Here is a 25,426-nt window from a genome sequence, read left to right on the forward strand (position 1 = left end):
GTTTTTCTCAGATGCTCTTGTTGGATCCTCCCATGCAGAATGGCCGGTGAATAAGAACTCATACACGTTGACACCAATAGTTGCAGAGTTTCCTGTACATCCTGTGATAAAATGTGATTTGCGGTTCTTCGAGACTTCTTTTGTCACCAGACTGTCTGCTTTTGGGTTGACAGTCATTTGGAAATGACGCCATTTGTGTATAACTTTGGAGAATTTATTTCTGTTTAAACTCGCCAGACTCAGACCCAGTCCACAACCCGTTTTCCTGAAGGCTTTAGGCAGCTCTTTTGATCTTAACTCGACCACACCACAGACCACCTGAAACTGGAGGAAAGAGTTTTAAAAGACCTGCATGCCCCAAACAGCTTCTAACCATTGTGTCGAATCTTATTTCTTTTGAATTTAAGGGTATGGTTACTTTTTTTAATGTGATGGATATGTTTTTGTTTATTTGAATCTCAATTTCATGGGTCATTAGTTTGACTTAAAAGAAATGTACAGTGTCTATGGGATGTTTTTTTTTTTTTTGTTTCATGCAGTTGTATGTCAGACTTGTTAATGGGTTTCATTTCCAGCTCGTAAAGTTTTTGCAATGAATAAAAATGCTGTCCTAACAAAACTAGTATTTATAAACTTTAGAGAATTGGAGAAGCTGATACTCCAAGAGCTTGTATTTTCACATTTTGACATCATTTCATCATTTTTGACATGTGTTATTTTTTCCCAGATGGAAAAAAAACATACTACCCTTTTTAAAGTCCTAAATAATAAGTTGATTTTGTCATAAACATCTGTCGCATCTTTAGACAACTCAGGCAGTTGAGGTGAAACCTCTTGTCAGTTATATTTTGGTAAATATCTGCTATCAAATATAGCTCGGATGTTATTCCAAAACTCAGGTTTGTTGAACTCCTCAATTGCACTAAACAATAACAGTTCTATCTGGAGCAGATTGCTCCATTGAAGATACTCCATCACAAAACTCTTCCTGCACGCTACAAGATTCTGAACTGAGTTAAGTGTATCGCCAAGAGAAACATGTCCATACTGCCAAATTGTGTTGTAGCCGTGCCAACCACATCCTGGCCATCATCAGCTTTTCACAGGAGAAACACCGTGATCGTTACCAGGTTAATGTGTTGTTTACCATATAATTCATGTACACCTTGTGTTTCTCTTTTTGCAGGCCATGGCAAGAATCACAAGGATGCAGCATCAGTGCGAGCCACGCACCCGATCCCTGCTGCCTGTGGGATCTATTACTTTGAAGTTAAGATTGTCAGCAAAGGACGAGACGGGTAAGAAGTACAACTCTGTTTGTGCTTTAGTGCGTCTGTCATATGAATTCACCTCCACCACCTCCACCGTGTTTGGTGCCTTTAAACGTTAACTTGCGAGAGCACTAAAAACAGTAACATTAACTTTTTTAACTTTAGGCGCTAAAATGCTAAATGAATGAAGCAATTACATTGTGCCAGACATTGGGGTGTTAGCATACTAGCATATTGTTTGCCATAATTAAATTAAAATTGTAATTCTAAAGACTGGGATCTTAAGATTCTAACTTTAGCTTTAATGAAGTGGATGTTGACATGCTAAACATGATGTTCACATGCTCAATCTTAGTGAGAATGAAAAATGATAAATTGTCAAAAAAAAAGCATATTAAATGTCAATATGCGTCTAACATGCTAATCAAAGTAATTTCACAAAGAATAACTAGACTGTGTGGTTATTAATAGGTCTATATTCAGTGCACATCTTCATGCCATGTAACACTGCAGCAGTTAATGAGAGTCTAGTAGTTATTTTTAGAAGTTGTCTGCAATAATGCACGAAGTCCATTTAGCCCTGAATGTCTGTGATTGTATTTTCCTGCGTAATGTTTCTTGATGTTCTGTTCTCATTTTTGGTTGTTGTCTTTCAGGTAAAGTCAGTAAGGTCACTGCAGTGACTTGTGTATTTGTTAACTTGCTTCAGCAATATTTCTCTTGGCCTGAGTCTGCATAAAACGCCAGTTTTGGCACTGGTCCAAGTTCATGGTCAAACACAATAGTACCTTCAAATACGTCGTATACCATAAATCTTCCAGTGTCACAACGAAGGAAGTTGCAAAGCTTGATTCTTTAGTTACTGCTGTTTATGTTGCTTTTATCATACGACTGCTTGAGCAGGTTTGTTGACAGGCAGAATAAACGCTCAATACCTGGGGTTTTCCCCATGATTACACCAATCCAGGCATTGTTTGCTCTGTGATGGCAACTCGAATTGGGAACACCGTGAACTGTTCCTGAAGTAGTTGTCAAGGTGAATTTCCTTCAGTGAAGGCCTGATAATAAAGGAGTTTTGTCAAGATCTAAATGACAGATTTATCACAGTCTGGTGATGAGCCGCATTAACCTCTGACTTGTTACCGCACATTAAATAAAACACCTGTCTGGAATAATGAGATTCTTTATAGATTCTTGTGACTTTGCATGTGTTCCTAATTCTTTGCTCTTATGCTTTGGTTGGAACTTGACCTGCCCCTTGCCCAGTACCAGCTGAGACACAGTAAATGGTTATTAGATAGTATCAGTGTACTGTATTTGTGTTTAATTTTTAACATGACATGAAATACAGTGACTCACATTACTGCATTCCGTCATTCTTGTTGGGCGGATAGAAGTCGTGCCATGACATTCCACCACTATATCAACATAGTAACAATCAGTACATGTTCTTTGTGCACTGTCATATGCTGTAAAGCTTCTGGGCAAAGAGGAAGCTAGTCAACAGTCTCAGCTTGCTAACATAAACACAATGAATTCTAATACACAATGCTTGACATTTGTGTTATTTGACCCTGATCTGAGCACCATGTTAAAGCTTCTGGGTGCCCACTCTGTTTCTTATACATACCAAAAAAAGAATGAAGATTTGTGCTTGGAAACAGTTTGACAAAAGTCTTTATTGTTTATTGGGGGCGCCGTTTCTCTATTACCATCTGTCACTGGTTTACTTCAAACAATTGGATTGCTTGTTGATGTTGTCATCACCGTATCATTACATGCGAAACACGCCTGTAGCTGCGGTAGTTCACTGATTGGTCTGAACCACTGTGGTGGACCTTGGCTTGAAGCCTGGATTCCCACATGATCTCGCAAATCTGCAAGAATCCCATTGGTGAACACAAATTACCGGTTCAACTACATGCATGACTATTAATAAGATATACTCTCTATGTGTATATCATTAACAGCAGTATGGAAAGAAATTAACTTTCTTCCTGTAAGCGGAAGAGGAAAAAAGTGCAGTTTCTAGTGTTGTGAGTTTATGTTCATAGGTCACATTGGTTGCTTCCTCTCAGTCAAAGTCTGGTTAATGAGTCAGAGTCCTCTTCTATTTTCTTATCTGCAGGAACAGAGAAAAGATCATGATTGTCAAGCGTTGTCTAGGAACAGTGTTTTTAGCTGCTATGCTAGTGGCATATTTCCATCAGTTAGTCCATCGGTTAGTGTGTCCAGAACATTTCCTGTAGTGCCACTTCAAAAAGTTGCATTTTTTTTTTTTTGTTTTGTTTTTTTGTGGTATGTCTCAACAATCATTGGATGGATGGTAATCAAACGGATACAGACATTCATGTCCCCTTCAGGGTGGGTTGTCGTCTATTTAACTTTCATTTGGTGCTAGCATCAGCTCTAAACTTAGGTTTTTGTTAGTGTTAAGTTGAAAGTGTTGCATAATCACACCATGTCTACACGCTTTAAGTATTGTTTCATCACAGCAAACTGTAATAAAGAGTGAAAATACCACATATAGGGTGTTGACACCTTTCTATTTCACTTTGCAAACAGCAGCTTATTTCACTTCCTCAAAACATCTTTCAGTCCTTGACCTTGACTGATGTGACCTCTGTGTCACTTAGACCACAGATATTTATTGCTGGGGAGATAAGTGATGACCTCAGCACACTGAAACGGTACCAAACACGTTGAACTGACAATATTTATGACTTGGGAAGCTGAAGTTTTTTTTTGCCGTCCTTTCATATGCTCGCATACATGAAATTGATCCTCTTGTGAAAAGGTAGCACGGCTGACCCCTGAGCTTCTGAACCCGCTGCACTTTTGGTGTCGGAACTGTCCCTTGGAGGCATTTCATTCAGCAGTGACTAGTCCACACAGTTGAGCTATGAAAGGAGATCAAAGACAGCATGTTCAAAGTTACCTGCCTTACAATCCTCAGTAGTCTATGGGCTTATCTAAATATTTTTCATAGCTAACCAGATAAGGAAAAAAAAACAGCCAGAAGAAGCTAATTTGAATGTTCAGACGTGATACTTGCAAAGTCATGACGTACAATATTACCTATAAATATCATTTTTCTTCTCTTTTGCCGTGCAGGTACATGGGCATCGGGTTGTCCGCCCAGGGCGTCAACATGAACAGACTGCCTGGTGAGTAACAGCCGATACAAATACATCTGTCCTCAAATTAAGTTAAGGATGTTCCAGTGAAGCCATGCACACCAGAACGTATTTATTAAAGGACGGACACTAAACAAGTCTGCGGTTGGAGCAATCAGCAAAATGGGGTGAAATAAGGATTCCCAAGGTTACTGAACATGATGACAATTACCCCATCACGCCAGCATCCAGCGATAGCGTTAGCTGGCTGGGCCAAAGCCAGAATATCAGCCACTTTATAGTCATCTCGGACCCGTGCCTCATCGGACTGGGGTGAAAAACAGTCAGCTCTCTCCTTCTGTTCAGTTTTAGTTGCAAAAAGAATTTGTTGAGTACAGCAAATCGGCTCCAAAGGCGAAAAAATCTGAATTTTTCGAATTAGTTTTCACATGTGCTAATCACAGAGGTTGTCTGTGATCTTAATCCCATACAAATAGGCCATGTCCGGAATTTGTAAAGTAAAAATTACACCGCAAATTACCTACCATATTTCTCCTAACACAGAGCTGCTGTGATAACACTAATCCAGAGCTAATCGACATCTCTGTGATTTAGTTTTTTTCTTTTCAAGGCTTTTGCTTTTTCTTCTGCCTCGTGTCATTTAAGAATTATGAAGGATGTGCTGTACTTCAAAGTTTGGACAGATGTCTGGGTGCAGAGTCAAAATGTTGCTGAAGTATTCTCTCATTTAAACGGATGAAATCCTCAAACCGAGCGTTAATGTGTTCATCTGTAAAGGTGGGCTGATCTAAATACCGCCAGAATCAAAAATATGTTTCTCATTATCCATTGCAATTTGCAAAGTGACTAAAGATGTCAAAAAGTATAAATTGTCCTCTGACACGGAGCGGAGTGAGGCGGAAAGTAGCAGAGACACATCGTAAATTTCAGTAGAACATAAAACATTATCCTGTGCGAATGCGCCATATGAAACACAGACGTAGGGATGGAATTTCTGAATCGCTGGACGTCTCCAGATCGAACTAATCCCGTGCGAATAGGGCCATTGGCTCAGGTTACAGTGAACCAGTGACAGCGTTTGAGTTTAGCCTCCACGTCACAGGTTAAGGAGGATTCTCGTCAACATGGTAAACACTGGAGACGAGTTGATTTTTAGCGCCGAGTCATTGTTTTCATTCGGGGCGTAGGTATTTTAAGAGCAGAAAGAAAGCTGGTGTGGGTTCGTGAGCGCAAGCAAGTGTATTAAATTTAGATGAAAGCGGTGAAAAAATGAGTAGCTGGAGAAGCGCCAGCATTTATAAGATTTGGGGATGAGAGCGGGAGGAGACGAGGACGTGTGGTGTTTCTGTGGCAATTGGATGTCGTTAGTTAGTGGATTGAGCCTGAAGCGTCTGACAGCTGCAGAAAGAACGTGTTGGGACATGTCGCTGAGTAATCGTATGCATCAGTGACAGATGATGTGGACTTGGGCTTGTGGTGAGACCTCATACTAATCCGATTTAAGACGAACACTGCTTCTCATTTTGTAATGATGAATCCGGTCTTTTTACACGGAAAATATTTTTAGGCCAGAGCCTCAGCCAACATTAATACGTTTCTAAGTTTTATTTTTTATATATTTTTTAAAAAAACATAGTTACAGTCAGAAAACAACAGACAGGGTCATTACAGTCTAAGATGAAATGATTTACACTATGTAAAACGGCAGTAGAAAATAAGCTGGGTGTTATTGCTATATATGGGTCAATATATACTAAATTATATTCCGATTAAAATGCGGTTTCCAGTATTGTTTTCACTGAAGGAACCAGCTGCGGTGGAGTTTACCCCGGCCCTAATTCTGATCACGCAGGTGTAACTTAACATGACTTACTTTCAAGATGAAGTGAGCACCTAAGAGGACCCATTAGTGTTGTGTGGCATCATTAATTATTACATTTATTTAATTTATTAAAACACAACAAATTGCTGTTATTATAAAAGTTCCCGGTCAGCCAGATTCAACATTACGCCCAGAGACAACTCATAAAAACTTAATTTATCCGTGGACCATTTACAAAAACAGAAATAACTTAAAGTAAATATTGGCATATCTCCCTCCTGAAAAGCATCAGCAGATATAAACCTGCTCTGAACAGACGTCCCAAGGAATTGTGGGTGTTTACATGCTACTGAGAGAGCTGCGTGTTCATATGTTGCCTTCATCAGCCAGACTGATGCAATCAGCTGGAACATCTGGTTTCTATAAGCAGCTGTTCCTTGACACCTTCACTGCTACCGATGAGGGTTTTAAAGAATACTTTCAACATTTCCTCCGTTGCGTTTTTTGGTGATTCGATTGTAAAAACTGGAGCCGTGGATGAAATATACCGACTTTTAATAGAAAGTAAGGATCCAGCTAAAACCGTTCAATCATTCTTCTGGAAACGCAGTATTTCCAAATTGCATTTTGACTTTTTTGGAAATTAACATTTTGAAAACTTGTAACTCAGCCCTTTTGTTTGTTTCTCGGTAGTGGTTGCGAGCGCTTTTTAGTGTGGTATTCATCAAATCAACTGATCTTTTATTCTTAATTAGTTTTTATTCTTAATTCCACATATCCTGGATGTCAGTCATTTTACATATTCTGTACATTTACAGCGGCTTTGTTAACATTCGTGAATGATGTCTGACTATTTTTAACATCCAGTGCTCAAGAAGGGAGGTACTGCATGATTTTTTATATATGTCCCCAGTTTCATGCAGAATTAAGAGTGCAGCCCCTTTGCTAGTTGCTAGCTCTCTGTCTCGCCGTCACTCGCTCTCCTCAGCTACTCTCATGCTCCTCCCATTTGATGATTTTTGCATTAGCTGAGACTCGGTAGAAGTCGGGCACTGCCAAGATGGCACTAAACTGACTATGCAGACTGTCACATCATTGTTCCATTTATTCATGATGATCTCTGTTTAAGCATATGTCTCTAAATTCCTTTATTTCTGTCTTGATTTCCCACTTCACTCCGCAAACACAGACAGTGTCGTCTGTGCGAGCGGCTCAGTGATCCCTGATGATGTAGGAGAAAGCGTAGTAGCCATTTGGCTGCCGATAGCCCGACTAAAGCCCCCGTTGCCTCTCTCCCGACCAATCCTCCCGCTGCTCTGCTTTGACCAATCACGTCCCGAGGTTTCCAGGTCTGTCTGGGGGCCGTTTGACCCGCTTATTGACCAGTGAAGATCCGGGCCGGTGGTTTGCGGAATGCTGTGGACGCTGAGGGCAGCCGGTTCAACAGAGATCAACACAAACAGCGTTCGTTCTCCTCTCATCTTGATTCACATGTGTCGAATTTCACACAAAGGCTGGAATGGTGTAGAGCAGCGGTGCAAAGTCGGGCGGATGCGTTTTCTAGACCCGGGTCCGCACATTTAGTTATGACAACATTTCTGGTTGCTAGGATTGTGCCACAGATGGTCTGCAGCGCTGGTGGACAGATTACTGTTGATTGCCTTAACTCTGACTAACTCAGTGTGTTTGTGTGCCACTGTGTGCTCGTCCCGAAACTCTGCGGCTTTATCTGTGTGTGTCCTGGGCTGACTGATTGCGTCTCTTGAGTGTTTGTGTTCATCTCCACTCATCTGTGCGTCCCTGTCTGTTTGTGCACAGCAGTCTAGACGTGCACTGTGTGTATGTTCGGATAACGTTGTGTTGCTGCCGCAGCCTCAACCTTGAAGGCCGCAGTTTATGAGGCATTACGCAAGAAGTTACAAGAACTGGAGGATTAATTAGGTTGTCCTGGTTTTAGCTAGGTGCACCAAATAAACCCAACATGCTGTGCACTCACTTGCCAAAACATTAGATACACTAGTGAAAACTAATGTGTTGTTTATGGTGCTGTTAAAGTGGATTGAAATAAGCACTTAAGTGTGTCTATTGTTTAGCTCAGCCCACTGACAGAAATGGGGTTGCCAAAGTAATACCAACACGTGTTGTTCGGGTGATGTTTTCATTCAGCTCTGAATTCCAGTTTCACATCTTTCATCCTGTTCATACTCAATCGTCGGACCTTTGCCTGTGTCGATCTGTCTGTGAGCGACTGTGGCCCTAGTGTTAGTGGTGTGTCCTGGACCGTTGGCACTATCCGGACCGCTGTCTGAATCAGTCTGTTAAATTGGCGGCAGAACGAGTTGATCAGAGAGATCTTTAATTGGTCGTTCAGCTCGGAGATCTGGTGCATAAAACAAAAAGACAAAGTTCAAAAAGCACAAGGAAGAATCTTCATGTATTATCTTCATCTCATCTGAACATTGAAATCCACAAATGTTTCCACAACAGCATGATCATCTAGTATTAATAAAGTGATCGGCATGATTCAGGAGAGGCTCGCACTGTACAATGGTTTGTAGCTCTTCCTAGCTTCCCAGCTAATTGTAGTTCTTCCTGTTTCTCCTTTTGACTAGTGAATACAGATTACTGCCACCTGCTGGTATGAAGAGTTATTCTTTGCAGAATATACTGTATATAGCAGCTGGCGGATGCCTATAGTCTCTGTGGTGTGTTTAAGTGCTTTTTGGTCCAGACACAGGTGATGCGAGCGGATGTCACAGCCTTTGCTTCCGGTAGCTTTTTATTATGCCTGTTTGTATTTCAGGGCCCACAGGATGAATACCACATAAAAACACGCTCACAAAGCCTGGACCTTTCCCGTACATCTGTCTTTCCAAGTCTATTTCTACTTGGACTATAGATAACTGAAGATAAATTAAATAGACATTGTCTGAGAGATCCTAAAATTCAAAGCTGGAAGTGCAGATTCCAGCTCTGAGTTTGTAACCTGTGCAAAAGAAGTCTGACCACTCTGATGATGAATCTTTTCAACACAGACAACATAAACTTCTGTAAACATGTAATAACATGTAACATCTTTGATAATCCAGTTTTCATTTTTAAATTCATAGTACGGTCATTCATTATTGCCATTTAGCCTTTTAAATTCTTGCTCTGCAGTAGCAATCGTTGACATAACCGATTATGCTGGTTTGACGTTTGGTGGTTCCTCTTTAGGGCAGTGGTTTCCAAACTAGGGCTCATACTCCATCTAACGTGACGCCTAATAAACCGGAGGGGTCGTTGGAAGACTCATGGTCCTACTGCCAAAATTTTTATTCGTAGTTTAAATAATTTATTTACATAACATTATGACCATTATAATCTGCCTAACCTGTGTGGGTCGCCCTGATCCACCAAGGCACGGACTCCTCTAGACCTCTGAAGGTGTCCCACGGTATCTGGCACCAAGACGTTAACAACAGATCCTTTAAATCCCGTAAGTTCGAAGGTGGGGCCTCCATGGATCGGACTTGTTTGTCCAGGACATCCCACAGATGCTGGCTTAGATTGAGATCTAGGGATTTTGGAGGCTAAGATATCATCTTGAACTTGTTGATGTAATCCTGAAAACCATTCCTCAAACCATTTCTGCTTTGTGGCAGGAAGCATTATATTATCCTGATTAAATGTCCTTCAGTGAGCCTTGGCCCATGTGGCTGGGTTCACCTCATTTCCATCTTTGGGACACTAAAGACCAGGCAAACTCCACAACTGCAGTTTGGGAGATGCTCTGACCCAGTCGTCCCAACATATTTATTTAGGTTATACAATTAAGACCTTGCTTTAGAAGTGTCCCTTACTAACAAATGTGAATAAATGAAAGAAAAGTAAAATCTAAAAAGAACAAAATAGAAAAAACAAGGTATAAGAGAAATCTGTGAAGTTGAGAGCTTAAAGGCTTGTGCTGCAGATCCAGTCAGTGGGAGTGATGTGGAAGTGCGATATGAACCGTTCAGGAGTGTGATGGCTTGAGGGTAGAAACTGTTTGAGCCTTGTTTTCACATTTTGGTCCTTTCACTTCACATAAACTTTGAAAAGTAAATGTTCACTTGCCGCCTCATTTATTCCACCCACTTACAAATGCCATGTAACCAGATAATCAGTGTTATTCACGTCACCTGTCAGTGGTCATAATATTTTGACAGTTCAGTGTTCATAAAACCGTCTAAGGAGCTCAGAGACTTAATGTTTGTTTGTCAGATTTGCTCAGAGACGTCTAAAAGTATTCCCTAACTTTTTTTAAGGAAACTTTCTCAAGACAAACAGATTTTTTTTTTTAACATTTCCACCACTGTGTTATTATGTGAACAATTTTTAGTGCAAATTCTTAATTAGGAAAATATAAACGTAGAAAAATGATGTGGAAAAAATTACACAACACGGCGTAAAGTACAGTACTTGTGTACGTGTGCGTCCCGTTATAGTACAATGTTCTCCACTGCTGACCTCTGTGTCTGATCCTGCTGTGGAGGCCTGCCCATTTCATTAGCATGTTGGAGCACTGAGCCTGGCTTTAGAGGCAATATCCCTGTCAGCAGATTAATCTAATACCTCACCACACACACACACACACACACACACACCCATCACCATATACACATATACACAAAAGAACACATGGAGACAGAGGACGCTCTGCGTTTAAGATGAAAGAAACACACCAATGCACAGGGAAGGATCTCACACACATCTGTGGCCAGGTTAACACTCCATCACACACTCACAGTTACGTGTATGCACGTATACGAGTACTAATATCTCCGCTCACCCACGACCTACTTTCCCTAACCCCGCTTTGCTTTTTGGCAACGACGTACAAGCTGCAACCGAGGAGAAACACTGACCGAGCTCGCCCTCGGCTCCGGGTCACTTTCAGCTCCACCGCCTCAGGTGGAGAAATCCCTGCAAAACTCAACAGAGTGGAGAACTAAATGGTTAAAGTGAACTTCTGATGTTGGCATTTCCTTGTGCTGTAGAGGAAGCGTTACGTAAACCTCGCAGAGATAAGATCTGTATGCTTTACTTGATATTAGACAGCTGGTTTGGATTCATGTACATACGGAGGATATTAGATTCCGATCTGTATTGCTATTAGTTTATTATTTGCTTACAAGGCAGAAGTCTGCTCACATGTAATCCTGTAGGGACAGCTTTACAGGCCCTTTAAGAGTGAAATATAAAATCTCTTAGAAGCACTTCTTGCTCTGCGGTACAATTGCCAAAGCTTGTCTCTATTTTTTTTATTAACCGTACATCCAAACTGATTGAGTGGTTTAGCAGTTTATGGTTTGTATCCTTATTTTTTAGAAGCCTGCAATTTCCTAATGACATTAAAACATTGCTTAAATGTGAACAGTTTTGCCTTTCGGACGTCTGCGATCTTAATGCCATGCAAATCGGCCACGTCCCCACCAAATTTGTCAAGTAAAAAATCACCCAGCAGTTACCAACAGCATTTCTCAAAAAACTGAGATAATCGCTGATCAACTGAGATTTATCACAGGACCCAAGGTTCTAACTAATACAGTGTCAGTCGGCATCTCTGTCTTTTTGAGTGTGAGTTTTTTTTTTTTTTTTTTAAGAGTTTTCTTTTGTTCACAGCTTCTTTTATCTTGGGAAGTACAAAGGCGGTGTTATAAATCAAAGTTTAGACAGATGTTGGAGTGCAGTGTCAAGGTGTTGCTGCGTAGCGTGCACACCCATTTACACACACCAAAAAGGACTCAAAATTGCAAAAGGATGAGATGGATGCAGTGCCAGCGTATTTTGATGTATTGGACTTTATTTAGTGGAATAAAAATGCCTCGTGTAACCACATCATCTGATCTGATCTGATCCGATCTGATTTAATCTGATCTGATCTGAGGGAGTTTTCAATCAGATGTAGAGGGGTGATGTAAACCTTTAATAACCTGTTCAATATATAAATATTCGCTCCTAATAACCATGTAATGCGTGACATAATTGTTTCTCTCTAGCAGGAATAAATCTGTTATTTCTAAGCCCCTTTACTCCATGTGGGGTAAATATCAGGTGATGAGACAGAAACATGGATGTATTGACAACGAGTTGTTTGTAGTCTGAATCCATCAGTGATGCAACACTTAAAACATGGCTCCATCTTCTTCTAAGGAATATTTTCAGTCAGAAACGTCTTTTCTGTTACATTTCGTCCACAGCAGCAGAACTACTTTGTCATAGCCTTCTCAAGTAATTAACCTTTTGGGGCCTGTATTCAGCATCCATGTAAAAGAGGCTATTAGTCAGATTAGCTGTTTCACTTGCAGGGTGCTAGTACATTTCATGCTGGCTCACCGTGACCAAAACGTCTCCCTTGAAAAAGTCACGTCTGATGCTGCCATTTGCATCTAAGGTTACAATCAGTCTGGCAGGATCAAGACTTGAGTTAATATAACTGGCACATCTTCCCCCTGTTCTCCTGCTGCCCTTTACTCTCCTGGTTGAGCCTCCTTTGCTGCTGCTGCTGCTGCTGCTGCGGGTCTTGTTTGCAGTGACTCACCAGTTTCAGGCCACGTCCTCCTGCTGGCCATTTAGGAAAACTGCACCACATGCCAAAGACTCAAAGAGAGTGTGTGTGAGTGTGAGTGAGTGAGTGAGTGAGTGTGTGTGAATTTTCAAGAGAAGCCCTCCAGGCAGCTGCAGTCAGATGGGGAAAGTCTGAAGTCAATGAGTAAACTGTCTTCCCCTCTCCGGCAGTGACATTTTTTATCCTGAGCTGCTCCCACATTTGTTTGTCACAGCGGTTTCATGACGTTCACTTCGGTTTTTTATTTATTTATTTGTTTTTTTTTTGTTGTTTTTTTCTCATTTTGTTTTTCTCCCTCCCGACAAGTACGAAATACAGAAAATCTAATCCTAATCCTTCTCGTTCTATTTCAGGATGGGACAAGCACTCGTACGGTTACCACGGAGACGACGGCCACTCCTTCTGCTCCTCTGGGACCGGCCAGCCGTACGGCCCGACGTTCACCACGGGCGACGTGATCGGCTGCTGTGTCAACCTCATCAACAACACTTGCTTTTACACCAAAAATGGCATCAGTTTAGGTCGGTGAACGTGTTAATTGTAGTTTAATTTGCGTGCATTGTTTATTACGAGTAAGAAGGCGACACGTGTGAACTCCAACTAAACTTGAATTGTCCTTTTATCCTTTAGGTGTAGCCTTCACAGACCTCCCTGTAAGTACTGGTAACAAGTGCCATCTTTTCTAATCATCTTTATTTACACCCTGTTTCCGCTTTTTATTTCTATTCCATTAAGAAGTTGTTTGCTGCACCTTAAGATTACACACACACACGATACTGCGTGAAGTCAAGCTGACCTCACAACCGCCCGTCTAATTGCAGTTTACGTTGGCAGTCGGGTTGGAAACATTTATGTTTTTTTTTTGTTTTTTTTTTTGTTTTTTTGTCCAGTGGCTGCTGTTACTGGAACATTCCCCAGGAAAAAAAAAAAAAACACCATTCAGAACGGTTTTAAGAATAGACCATAGACTGAAAATCTTCCGAGTGCGCTGCCTAACAGAACGAGTTACCAACAACCTGACCGGCTTTTTTTAGCCAGGTGTTGAATTTCATACCTCGTTTTCCTTTCAGGGCTGACAAACTTGTTTACAGCCTGTGTAATTAGCTTGTCTGTTGACCTGTCGACAGCTGAGCCAAGCTGAGCGTTTTTTTACACTTTAGGGATTCCTTAGGATACGCCGATCAGCCATAACATTAAAACCACCTAGCGGGGAGGTGAATGACATTATGAGGGTGTCCAACAAACCATCCACGTAAAAGAAATCAATCAGACCAGACCAGACCAGACCACCTTCTTCCATTGCTGTGATTCTTATGTGTCCAGCAGAGTGAACACTCAGAAGAGGACTTACTGACCCACAGCTACACAACCTCACACTAAACAAACTTGCAATACTGGTGTGTTCTGGCTCCTTTCTGATTTCTTTAAGCAGTTTGAGCTGCAGTTGGATTGCACCACACTGGTCTTTTTTTTTTATTCTTCTAACATCAATTTTGAAAACAAAATGTTCTGCCTAATATATCCCACCCACTGACAGGTGCCATGATAAGCAGATAATCTGTGTCACTTAACCAGTGAATAATGTTCAGGCTGATCAGTGTAAATTTGTCATTACCACTTAAAGAAAGTAATGGTTGTAGGCAGATGAATGAAACCACTGCCACCATAAACTTTATCTATAAAGCTTTTTAAGCAGGCTGCCATGACTGTAATGATTCATCTGTTAAATGTTGATCTCATTTCCCCTACCCACCAGCCCAACTTGTACCCCACCGTGGGGCTGCAGACGCCTGGCGAGATCGTAGACGCTAACTTCGGCCAGCAGCCGTTCGTCTTCGACATCGAGGACTACATGAGCGAGTGGCGGGCAAAGATCCACGGCATGATCGCTCGCTTCCCCATAGGCGAGCGGCTGGGGGAGTGGCAGGCCGTCCTGCAGAAGTAAGATTCATAACCAGTCCGCGCACACACACACACACACACACACACACACACACACACCGTCATACTTCATTTCCATGCTGAAAAAAATAACCGCTTCCTGTGTGGGATGGTGCTAAATATCTCATGAAGATGAAAACATATTTCTTCACATTTCACTGAACATAATGCAAAGTAAAGCTTCCTCTGTAGGAGGGAACACAACTAAAAATATCTGTACGACTGTGTTGTTTATGTTCTCTTTACTTTAATAATATATATCATCAGTCAAAGACTAAAATCAATGAATCTGATGCTACTAAAAACATTGATGGCAGTGGTTAATGTTTCTTTGGCACTCAGTCCCCACCGTACCCCCGCTGCTTATGGAAATGATCACTCAGCACCAAAGTGGGTTCTTTCGGCAATTAAAAGCGTCCCTAATTAAATCACTTTTCAATCCTGTTGGAATCATGTTTGCTAAAAACAACCACGCACAGCTGTTGTTTTCAAGTAAATGATTCTCGTGCCTCAAACGTTGTCTTTTAGTATTTTATTTTGTTTCCCTACAGTCTAAGGTTTTGTTTCTAAGTGTTATTAGACTTTTTATCTGCACAGATGGATCAGGTTTAAAGTTTCAAATCAAAACGTCTTGAACGTTTCCATTTAATGGCATTTAGAGGAAAGACGACAGCACCTGGTAACTTTTTATATTTAAACACATTTTAAAATCTAAAATAATTGCATGTAGATAAGGACACAATAAATTAGCCCATTAAAAACCTGGTATTGTTGGAGAAAGATGAATAAAATCATAAAAACATTAACGCTTCTGAAGTGAAATATGTATGTATGTAAACTAAACAGACATGATTTATTAGGTGATTAAAAAACACCTGGGAAGTTGTCTTTGGAAACAGTTTGGAAAAATTATTCATTATGTTATTAGATGAACTATCTATAACTTAAACTGATCAGATTAACGATGTGTATTACATAGCAGACATAGTCGCAACGATTTGTTTCTATTTGTGAGTATCGAAAGCGATGGAATTAGCCTGTTGGTAGATGATTCTTAAACAGCGCTATACGTAGTCCTACCCACAGTTTCCAGGACATTGATTGATCCACCGCCCCTCAGTGGATCGGAAATACAGCAGCTGTTAGTGTGGAAAGTGACTCAGGGTCTCATGAATCTGTCCAGGTAATATTTCGAGACAAATCATTTCCTCTTCTTTTTTTCCACCCCTCTGTGTATTAGTATGGTGTCCAGCTACCTGGTGCACCACGGGTACTGTGCCACTGCGACAGCCTTTGCCAGAGCCACAGAAACCATGATACAAGAGGACCAGACATCTATAAAGAACAGACAGAGTGAGTGAACAGATAAAAACAACCGTTTCATCTAAATTCTGTCTGCTTGTTCTGCAAAGCAGATATTTAATTTATCACCTAGAAAAATCAAACACATCAATAATGATTCTCTGGTCTGTAAAGCTTGGTTTGTCCCGGTCATTAAACTTTAACTGGAATCTTATTTTTGTCTCTGACAGGAATACAGAAGCTGGTTCTGGCGGGACGGGTGGGAGAAGCTATAGAAGCAACTCAGCAGCTTTATCCCGGCCTGTTAGAACGCAACCCCAACCTACTATTCATGTTGAAGTAAGTCGGCGTGTTGTAAAGATGAAACGATCAATCAATAATCTGTGAGAACGAGCTGTCAGATGAGATGTGGAGTTTTTTGTTGATGTTGGGATACTTCTTGGCTAAGATGTCGTCAGTTTGTGGAGATGGTGAACGGGACGGACAGCGAGGTTCGCTGCCTGACCATCCGCTCCCCGAAGTCCCAGGACAGTTACCCCGGCTCCCCCAGTCTCAGCCCCCGCCACGCAGCCAGCAACACACACCTGCACACCGGAGGTAAGCAGCAACAACGCACACAAACACGCTCAGCAATAACACAACAAAAAACTGAATGAGAACAAATGTTTTCCCTCCACCCTCATCCAGGAGCAGACAGCCCCACCTGCAGTAACGGGGTGACTCCCCCCAACAAGTCAAAAAGCCACAGTGGTGTGGGCGGCAGCAGCGTCAAATACCCCAGCGCGTCCTCCTCCGCCTCCTCCTCCACCTCCTCCTCCCCTTCCTCCATCAACTACTCCGAGTCCAACTCCTCCGACTCCACCAAGAGTCAGCCACACAGCGCCAACAGCGCCCAGGAAACCAGGTCTGACTCGCTCCTGATTAACCCAAACGTAACGAGTCCAGCACTCTGATGCATTTGTTTACTAAAGGGGCTGTAGTTGCTGTCTGTGTGCAACCATCAATTCACCACAGTAAGAAAACAAAACTATGAGCGAGAACATTTGGGATTTCTAAATACGGTAATTAACACTGTGAACCTACCACTGATGGGAGGGCCGAACCCTTCATGATGCCACCCACAGGGTTCCTGAGGAGACGTTTTATAGTGTAGTGTCTCCAGCCGTCGCCGTCTGGGCAGCACCCTGACTCCACCTAGCTCGCAGCTAATTCAGCAGGTGGAGCTGAGAAAGACGCAAGCTTTTCTGCCTCTTAGAGCATCCACGCTCTTAATTATGCATATCTTTCACAATTAGCGGCCACTTAATTAGGTGCACTACTGAAACATTCTAATAGAACAGATTATTAATGTAACGGACTATCCAAATGTATACGGAGGTACTTTTTTCTCTGTATCAGTTGAAACACGCCCTATAATGAAATCCAGATGTCATGTTACACGATTTATATTCCGATAAGAATTCAGTTTTGCTATGACTATGCTATGATGCTACTTCTGAACTGTTCATTCAGTTAAACTCAGCGAATGTAAACCAGTTACCTGTTTTTAAATCTTTTTTTGTTCACACTTCCTGTATTCCTGGTCTATAACTGTGTACCTGGCGTCTGTGTGTGAACAGTGACAGCGAGATGGAGATCGAAGCCGAGCACTACACCAACGGGGTCGTTGAGGGCTCCTCAGCGCGGATCATGAACGGCACGTACAAACACGAAGAGATCCTTCAGCCCGACGACAACAGCATTGGCAACGGTGTCACAGGTACACACACACCTGACCATATTTGTGTCTTATCTTTTGTGTTTGCCTGAGTTTAATATTTTTCGTGTCTACTTTTCCCTCTTGATTCTTGGTGCACATGTGAATATCTGCGAGCAGATGAAGGTTGCAGCAACGGCAGACAGCTTTGCGGCGGGAACCAGGCGGCCACAGAGAGGATGATCCAGTTTGGACGCGAGCTGCAAGCGCTCAACGAACAACTGTGCCGCGAGTACGGCAAGAACGCCACACACAAGAAGATGCTACAGGTACAAACAGCTGTGCTGCACAGATGTGAAGCCAGAACTGGGCAGAGGAGCTGGCGCTCGTTTTATGTCCTGGTTGTCAGTATTCTGTGCACACTGCAGGGATTGGAGAATTTGAATGAGCTATAGTATTGCAGATAAAGTCACAACTACCTTTCAATCAATCTAATGTTATTTGTACAGAAGATATCACAAATGTTTGTGCAGTTCAAAGCACTTTGCAGGTGACTGAGCAGCTGATAAAAAGACAATTTGGATTAATTGAATTAATTACTTAAAGCAGGAAATTAGAAATAAGAATGGTTAAAAAAATAGTACATTATACAAAGATAAACATGTTTATATAAATTAATAAAATAAAGGGCATGTAATGTAATCAGAAGCATGTTACACAAAATAATCAGGTGTCAGAATATTAAAAGACAAACTGACCTGCAGTTTAAATATTTATTACCAGCATCATATTATTTTTGTTCAGAATAGTAGAAACTTCATCACATAAAAAAATGTATCTTTACCAGCTGTGGATTCTTTTTAAAGAGAGGGTTTTATTTTGTTTTATCCTTCTACTTTTTCACCACCGGGGGGCAGAAGCACAGTCGTTTTCGAGTAATATGCTGAACGGACTCTGAGCTGATCCTTGTGTTTGTCATATGTAGATTCTGCATTATATAAATCAATGTAGATGCACACAGAATGACTAAAATGGTTTACAATCCTCAAACAAGTCCAGGGCTCATAGTTTAGTTTCTGTCCCTACAGTCTTAAATTAAATCTCAATAATTCATTGATAGTAACAAGCAAGTTTTAATATTAAATGGAAAGTAGTCAGTTATTCTCTTCGAGCCCAGTGAAACCAAAGTTATGCTGTAGTTTCTGACAGAGTAAAGTAATTAATTGGAAATGAGCACAACGTTGCAGAGGACAATGCTTTGTCTGAGATGTGATGTTAATTTATACTGACATCAACAGTGATGACAAGAGATTGCGGCTGAAAGTCCAGATGATGCGTATATAGTAAATGTTCTGCATTGCAGTGTGCATCAGTTGTGTTGTGTTCACTGAGGCCTCTGTGAATGTGTGTGTTTGTGTGCAGGATGCATTCAGCCTGCTAGCGTACTCAGACCCGTGGAACTGCCCCGTGGGCCAACAGTTAGACCCCACGCAGAGAGAATCGCTCTGCTCCGCACTCAACAGCGCCATACTGGGTAAAGAGCACAACACACACACGTAAACTACACGTTACACTGGAACAGACACTTAGGTGCAAATGTTTTCAGACATTAAGGGAAAAAAAGAAACTATATCAAGTTGATATTTGGCGTTGGGAGGCTCTGCCTTTGTGTATCTGTCTGCATTTGCACAGACAGTATTTCTTCAGCCTGAGTGAAATCTCTCCAGGAGGACTTAGTAGTCTATGTAAAGAAAGTGGTGAGTCACTGCGAAGGAGAACAGCAGCACAGGAGGCGCAGCCAGAGGAGTAAAGGGCAGCTTATTACATTAACTAATGTCTTGTTCTTGCTGGAAGTGATGCATGTGTCTGCATCTGTTAATGGAAATGTCCATGTGCGTTGATGGCAATTACAATGTCTGACTTGACTCTCGTCTCCAGGGACATTTTGAATTTTGAACCACTGACAATAGAAGTGAAGAACATTGTGCATCTTATTACAATTCAGTGTTCTGCTGGGAAGCTTTTGGACCTGACATTCATCCATTCGGATGTTACCAAATTCACCAGATACCAAACTGATCAGGTATCTGTTGGAGGCTCCTTCCCTCAACACATAGCACCCAAAGGTCCCCACTAACAACTTTGTGTTGCCAGAAACCACAGGACACCTACAGCATATTAGGAAGGTGGTCATAATGATATGTCTGATAGGTATAAAATCATCCCTCTTGTAGAGAAGGACTGCAGAGACTTCAGACTCCAAATAATTCAAACTTTAGATGTAATGTTTCTGACTTTGTGTGTGGAATGCATGTAATATGTTCCAGTGGGACACTATTCTGTTTTTGATTAAAAACAGAAATTCTGTTTTTGATTAAAAACAGAATATTAGAGGAGCATAAATTCAATAGTGTCTGTGTATATTTTATATTTACTCCAATTAGAGTTAATTGCTTCTTTTCACAATAAGATATGAGAAAAGCAATCAGCTAAGTTTCTGATTGTATGTTGTGTTTCTCTGCTCCAGAGTCCCAAAATCTGCCCAAACAGCCTCCGCTGATGTTAGCGCTCGGCCAGGCCACAGAGTGTGTTCAGCTCATGGCCCGAGTCCGGTCCGGTTCCTGCTCCTTCGCCAGAGTAGACAACTTTTTGCACTAGCCCAGGTCCAGGTAAACAAATAAAACTCAAGAAATGTTTGTAACATATTCACTTTGGCTGTTTTTTGTTTGTTTGAATGGCTTCTATTAGATACAGATTTGACCTAAAAATTATCAACCCACTCTGTTGTGCAGTTTTGTAGCACATTGCTACAGTTTCACCTTAAGAAATTCAGGTGTTACGTAGCACGTCAGAAACCATTTAAAACGCTTGAAATAAAAATAGCTGCAAAGATATTAATAACTCAAGCTGAGCTCAAACTTGAGGAGTTTTTGGCTGATTTATCCCCAGATTTACAGCTGGTACCCTGCTCAGCACCAAGGTTCAAACACGCTTTATATTTAGAATTTAAAATCTGGATTATTATGTTAGTACTTTCACAATAATCAATGGGAGAATGAGATCTACAAGGACACGGAGCAGCAGACGGTGTTGTCAGGTAAACATCTTATTCCTGTAGGATGGCGTCAGCTAGCACACTACTGTAGCCAGATATTAAACAGTTCAGCTGAAGATTAAACACCACGTGTAGCTTTTTGCTTTGTTTTTGTTTGTTTTCACTGCAAAGTATTATGAAGTTATAGCCAGTTCATCTTCTTTTAGCTTGATTGGTGGTTTATAAACCAGCTTACAGGTACATTACTGCCACCTACAGGATCAGAGTGGAGTCAGTAGATTTACAGGTAGAGTCTCTCTTTTGTTTGTTAAATTTCCTTTTAACAGGAAGAAACTTTCAGCAGAAACCAGCTGATATGGGAGAACCAATCTGCTTGAGGCCTGATCTGGCACAATAACTGAAATAATATCCTCCTGTAGTGTGTTAAAATTTAAGAATATCTTTTAGGTTTCTCCTTAACTTCTTGAGTCCTGTAAACTTATGTAGTGGCTTGGTCTTTTCTGCCTATTGGTGGTTTATTTTCACAGTAACACACTGTGCTCAAGGACACTTCAGCACACGGTCCACGCACCATGATACGAACCCCTAACACTCGCTTTACCTTCTGAGCCACAGCCGCCCAGTAGTCTGTGGTCTGAGCTCAGCCTAAAATAACATTTTACCGAAAGGTCACACGAGAGTTTAATTTTAAAAGGTCGCTAATGTCTGTCTTTACTTTTAAACACACTCTTGATTTTTGCCCCGATGCACTTCACAGCAAAGGTCATAAAAACATGGTCACATTAATGGGAAATCCAAAAAGGCTGAAATTAATTATTATTTAAGAGAGAATCTGTTAATATGAGAGAGGAAAAAAATAGTATAAAACATGCTCTGAGTGTTAGAATAAAACAGAAAGACTCATACTTTCAGCTTTTCTGCTTTATTTCTTTGGTGATGTGTTAATGTGCTGATAATGAAAAAATGTAACACAACATGAACATCTTCAGTCTTCAGCCATGATTGTTTTATGGTTGTCTGCGTTGTGCGTGCAAAAAAGAAAAAAAATAAGTAAAACATCTGGATGGCGTTCACACCGAACCTGTGCTCCACTGTATTTATTTTAATCACGCTGCATTCTTTCTTTACCTGACTTATTATCGATGATTACCCCTCTCTCCGTCTCTCCACAGGTTGATGTTAAGTAGCACTGAGGGGAAGGCATGTCCAGCAGGTAGTTGTCATGGCGACGGAGGAAAGAGCATGCGTGTAATTGGTGCGTTTGGCGTGTCCGTCAGACCGAGCCCAGCGACACAGGCAGAGGAGCAGAGAGAGGAGAGAAGCAGGAAAGAGAGAAGAAGAAGAAGAAGAAGGCTTCCTTTTTAATTTTAGCATTATCAAATAAAGAAATGTGTGACACTATTTAAAGATAATTAATTATTATTCTGTTTATCTAGCCTTTTTTTTTTTTTTTTTTAGTTTCATCTTTTGTCGGTTTGTTGTGCTCATCCTGGACGAAACAAAGTGTAATTTCTCCCCTTTTCTTTTCTTTTTTTTTTATTATTATTCCTCTGTATTAACGGGTGGAGTTTGGTTCCCTACAATCAGTATTTTACTTTCATTCTTGTTCCTCGTTCTTCGCCATATCACAGACCACAATGCCCACGAGCTAGTTTCCACGGTGACCCTCACACCTGTAGGCCTCCTTTTAAAGAAAGGCACATTGGCATCTTTTTTTTTTTTTTATTATTATTATTATTTTTTTAATAAGATCGGGAACAGAGAAATCTTTGGAGCGTGTTTTTTAAATGTAAAAAAGGGGTTGAGCTCAGCATGAAGAAACACCTTTTATTGTGTGGAGCGCGTCACTAGCTCCGGTCAGGACTAAAACCAAAACCAAAAAATGGAAAAAAAAAAAAAAAAAGTGGGTTCTCAAATTATTTCAGGAAGTTGATGGCTGTAGTTGCGTAATGTTTTTAAAGGATAAAATAGTGTGAGTTCACACGTTAGTAGCCAAAGAACAGGATGCATCCTGTGTTTTCTTTAAAAAAAAAAACAAAAAAAAAAAACATAATTGAAGGTCCCCTGTAGTGGCGGACACTGTCAGTAGACAGGAAAGAGGGCGATGACGAGGGATTAAATTGGAATATTAGAGGTGTTGGAGCCTTAATTTTACTGTGACAACCACAGCGTCAACCAATCAGGGATGTGGTTGCAGGTGGCAGAGCTCAGCCCCAGCTGCACCTACAACACCCGCCTTCAGGACCGAGTCTAACACCATTACCGTGGTCACCTCGATGCCGGCATGGAGAAAAATCAGTATCAAAGGCAAACTAACAAGCACGTCTTAAAGTCAAGTCACCCCTGGGGATTTCATTACCGCAGTCTTTTATTTTATTTTATTTTTAACATCCTCCACAGCCTGACCTGCTATGTGCATGAGCTGTCGCAATTATTATTTCAAATAAAGAGGTGAATTCATTTGCCAAACAGGAGGGATTTTAATTGAAGGGTGCACTTTGTGGTAATTGGATCACAGTCTTTCTTTCATTCTGATTTCAAACCAGGTCTAAAGGGTGTTAAAAACCAGCTCTGATTGTTGGGGAAAAGGCTTTCTTTTGTTTTGTCCCTCCCTTTTATATCCCATTGACCCAGAATGCTTTACAGTGTGGTTAGCTGCTGGCCATTATGAGATTTACACACTCTTCTGTACTTATCCATCACTTCCTCTTTTAGGAAATAATGGACAAGTTCTTAAGCCACTTTTTTTTATGGAGCCCTAAATGTGTCTAATATTAAAATAATTAAGACATTAGGAAATAAATAAGCAAATATGATTAGTTAAATATGTAACTAAATTGTGAAATAATTCAATTTCTGTGTTTCAACTATGCCCTCCTCCATTCATTTTCACTACAAAAGACACATTTTGACTTGTTACCATAGGAAAAGCACAGATATTATCATGGTCTATACGTAAATACGGACAAACTTTTCGTGACGCCACCTAACCACCAGTTTATTCAAACGGTGGTGGAGCAGCCACATCTGGAATTTAGCATACCATTAGCCGTTGATATAATTTCAATGATTTAAACTACATAAAGACTTACCCTTCGTACAGTGAATGTAGTCACCCTCAAATGGACATTCATGGAACTGCAGCACAGTTCATAACGTCAGATCCACAGCCTAACCAGGCTATGGGACATTTAAGTGAAGTCATTGTTGGTGGGATTAGTTTCACCTGTGCGTCTCCTGTGGTGACAAGTCAAAATGTCTGCTGTGCGTTTAACCTCCAGATTCCTCTTTTTAGAAAGTGAATTAAAAACTAGCCCACAAGGGCTAACTCCAACGAACTAGCTTATCTCGCAGGCTAGTAAGCTAATAAGTTAGCTAACGCAATTTGTACTTTTCAGTAAACCAATAATTTACTGTTTCTAATAAACACCCAAAGTAACTGCCTAGCCAGCTAACATGCTAGTCTAGTTTGTTAGCAGCTAGCTTCTCTAATAAAAACAAAAACAGTGGAAAGACATTTTTCTGCTTCAGATTGAATTAATATAAACTAGCTGAATTAATGCATTAGCTAACTAACTTATCTCAAGCTTCTGTGGCATTAGCTTAAATTTAGGCCTCTGAGCTAACCTGCGCTTTTCCAAATTCTACTAGCAATTTTTGGAAAATCTTAAACAATCATTCAAAGGAATTTAACCATCAGGGTAAATTAGTGTCACTTGTCAGTGTAAATAATATTTCCCTAAAGATTTATCATTGCTATTATTATATTATTATTATTATTTGGTGAACTGTTTTCATCCCGAGATCCAGAGTAGGACTAAAAAGTGTTTGCACATCCTAGAGATGCAGCAGCTTTAAATTAATTTACTTTGAGAAAAACAATAATTAGCTCTGTGACCTGCATGTATGCTAATGAACGGGCGGGCGGAGGGGGCTTTATTAAATTATTTATTTCACAATGTCTTGTTTGTTAATTTAAAGTCAGACACATTGGCTCCTTTTTTAAAAAAAATCTACCATTGTATAATTCTGGACCTAATTGTTTATTTAAAGAGACGATAAATTCCTTTAAATTTCTTTAGGGAGAATCTAACTCGACCTCAACCTTTTCTTTTTCTCCCCCTTGTGTGTCATTAACTTGGTTTTGATGACAAACTTGTTTTGATGTGTGACTCCGTCTGCTTTGTTGTGGCCAGGCCAGTGGCTTGTGGATCCACCTTGAGTATGTACATTTCTATCGGTAAGAGAATCTCAGTCTAATACAATACTGGAGATTCTCATTGTGGGTTTTTCCTGCAGGGTTTTGTGGTCAAACTTATCACCTGGCTGGGTTTTTTTTTTCTTTCTTTTCTTTTTTTCTTTTTTTTTTTTAACTAACACCTTCTGCTATAATAGGAAGTATTCTAATAACTGCACACACACACTAAACATCTGCCTTTACAGCTGTAAAGAACTTCTGTTACTCTTGAAGCAACAACCTCTGTTACGCACCTGTAGGGAACAAGTCTCCCAGCTGTCCTTTGTGTTTCAGCCTGGGTGTGCGTCTCAGCGCCGTTACCGCACGCCCTTCCTCTAACCCCTGCATAGACATAGCCGTGATACCAGTGATCGAT

The 25,426-nt window shown here is 40.8% G+C and overlaps 1 protein-coding gene across 1 annotated transcript in view; it reads left to right on the forward strand.

The window, feature by feature from the left end:
• ranbp10 (RAN binding protein 10) overlaps positions 1 to 25,183 on the forward strand; it is a 36,578-nt gene extending 11,395 nt beyond the window's left edge. Inside the window, exons 2-15 of the mRNA XM_047596189.1 lie at positions 1,187 to 1,298; positions 4,386 to 4,438; positions 13,173 to 13,340; positions 13,450 to 13,472; positions 14,576 to 14,760; positions 16,001 to 16,113; positions 16,293 to 16,401; positions 16,511 to 16,659; positions 16,750 to 16,966; positions 17,682 to 17,821; positions 17,939 to 18,087; positions 19,181 to 19,292; positions 20,286 to 20,427; positions 21,986 to 25,183. Of these exons, the coding sequence (XP_047452145.1) occupies positions 1,187 to 1,298; positions 4,386 to 4,438; positions 13,173 to 13,340; positions 13,450 to 13,472; positions 14,576 to 14,760; positions 16,001 to 16,113; positions 16,293 to 16,401; positions 16,511 to 16,659; positions 16,750 to 16,966; positions 17,682 to 17,821; positions 17,939 to 18,087; positions 19,181 to 19,292; positions 20,286 to 20,416 (1,661 nt within the window). The 3' untranslated portion in view covers positions 20,417 to 20,427; positions 21,986 to 25,183. The remainder of the gene's footprint in view (positions 1 to 1,186; positions 1,299 to 4,385; positions 4,439 to 13,172; positions 13,341 to 13,449; positions 13,473 to 14,575; positions 14,761 to 16,000; positions 16,114 to 16,292; positions 16,402 to 16,510; positions 16,660 to 16,749; positions 16,967 to 17,681; positions 17,822 to 17,938; positions 18,088 to 19,180; positions 19,293 to 20,285; positions 20,428 to 21,985) is intronic.
• Positions 25,184 to 25,426: the final 243 nt, after the last annotated feature.

This window comes from Mugil cephalus, chromosome 10 (genome assembly GCF_022458985.1).
Source record: "Mugil cephalus isolate CIBA_MC_2020 chromosome 10, CIBA_Mcephalus_1.1, whole genome shotgun sequence".
Classification (NCBI taxonomy): Eukaryota; Metazoa; Chordata; class Actinopteri; order Mugiliformes; family Mugilidae; genus Mugil; species Mugil cephalus.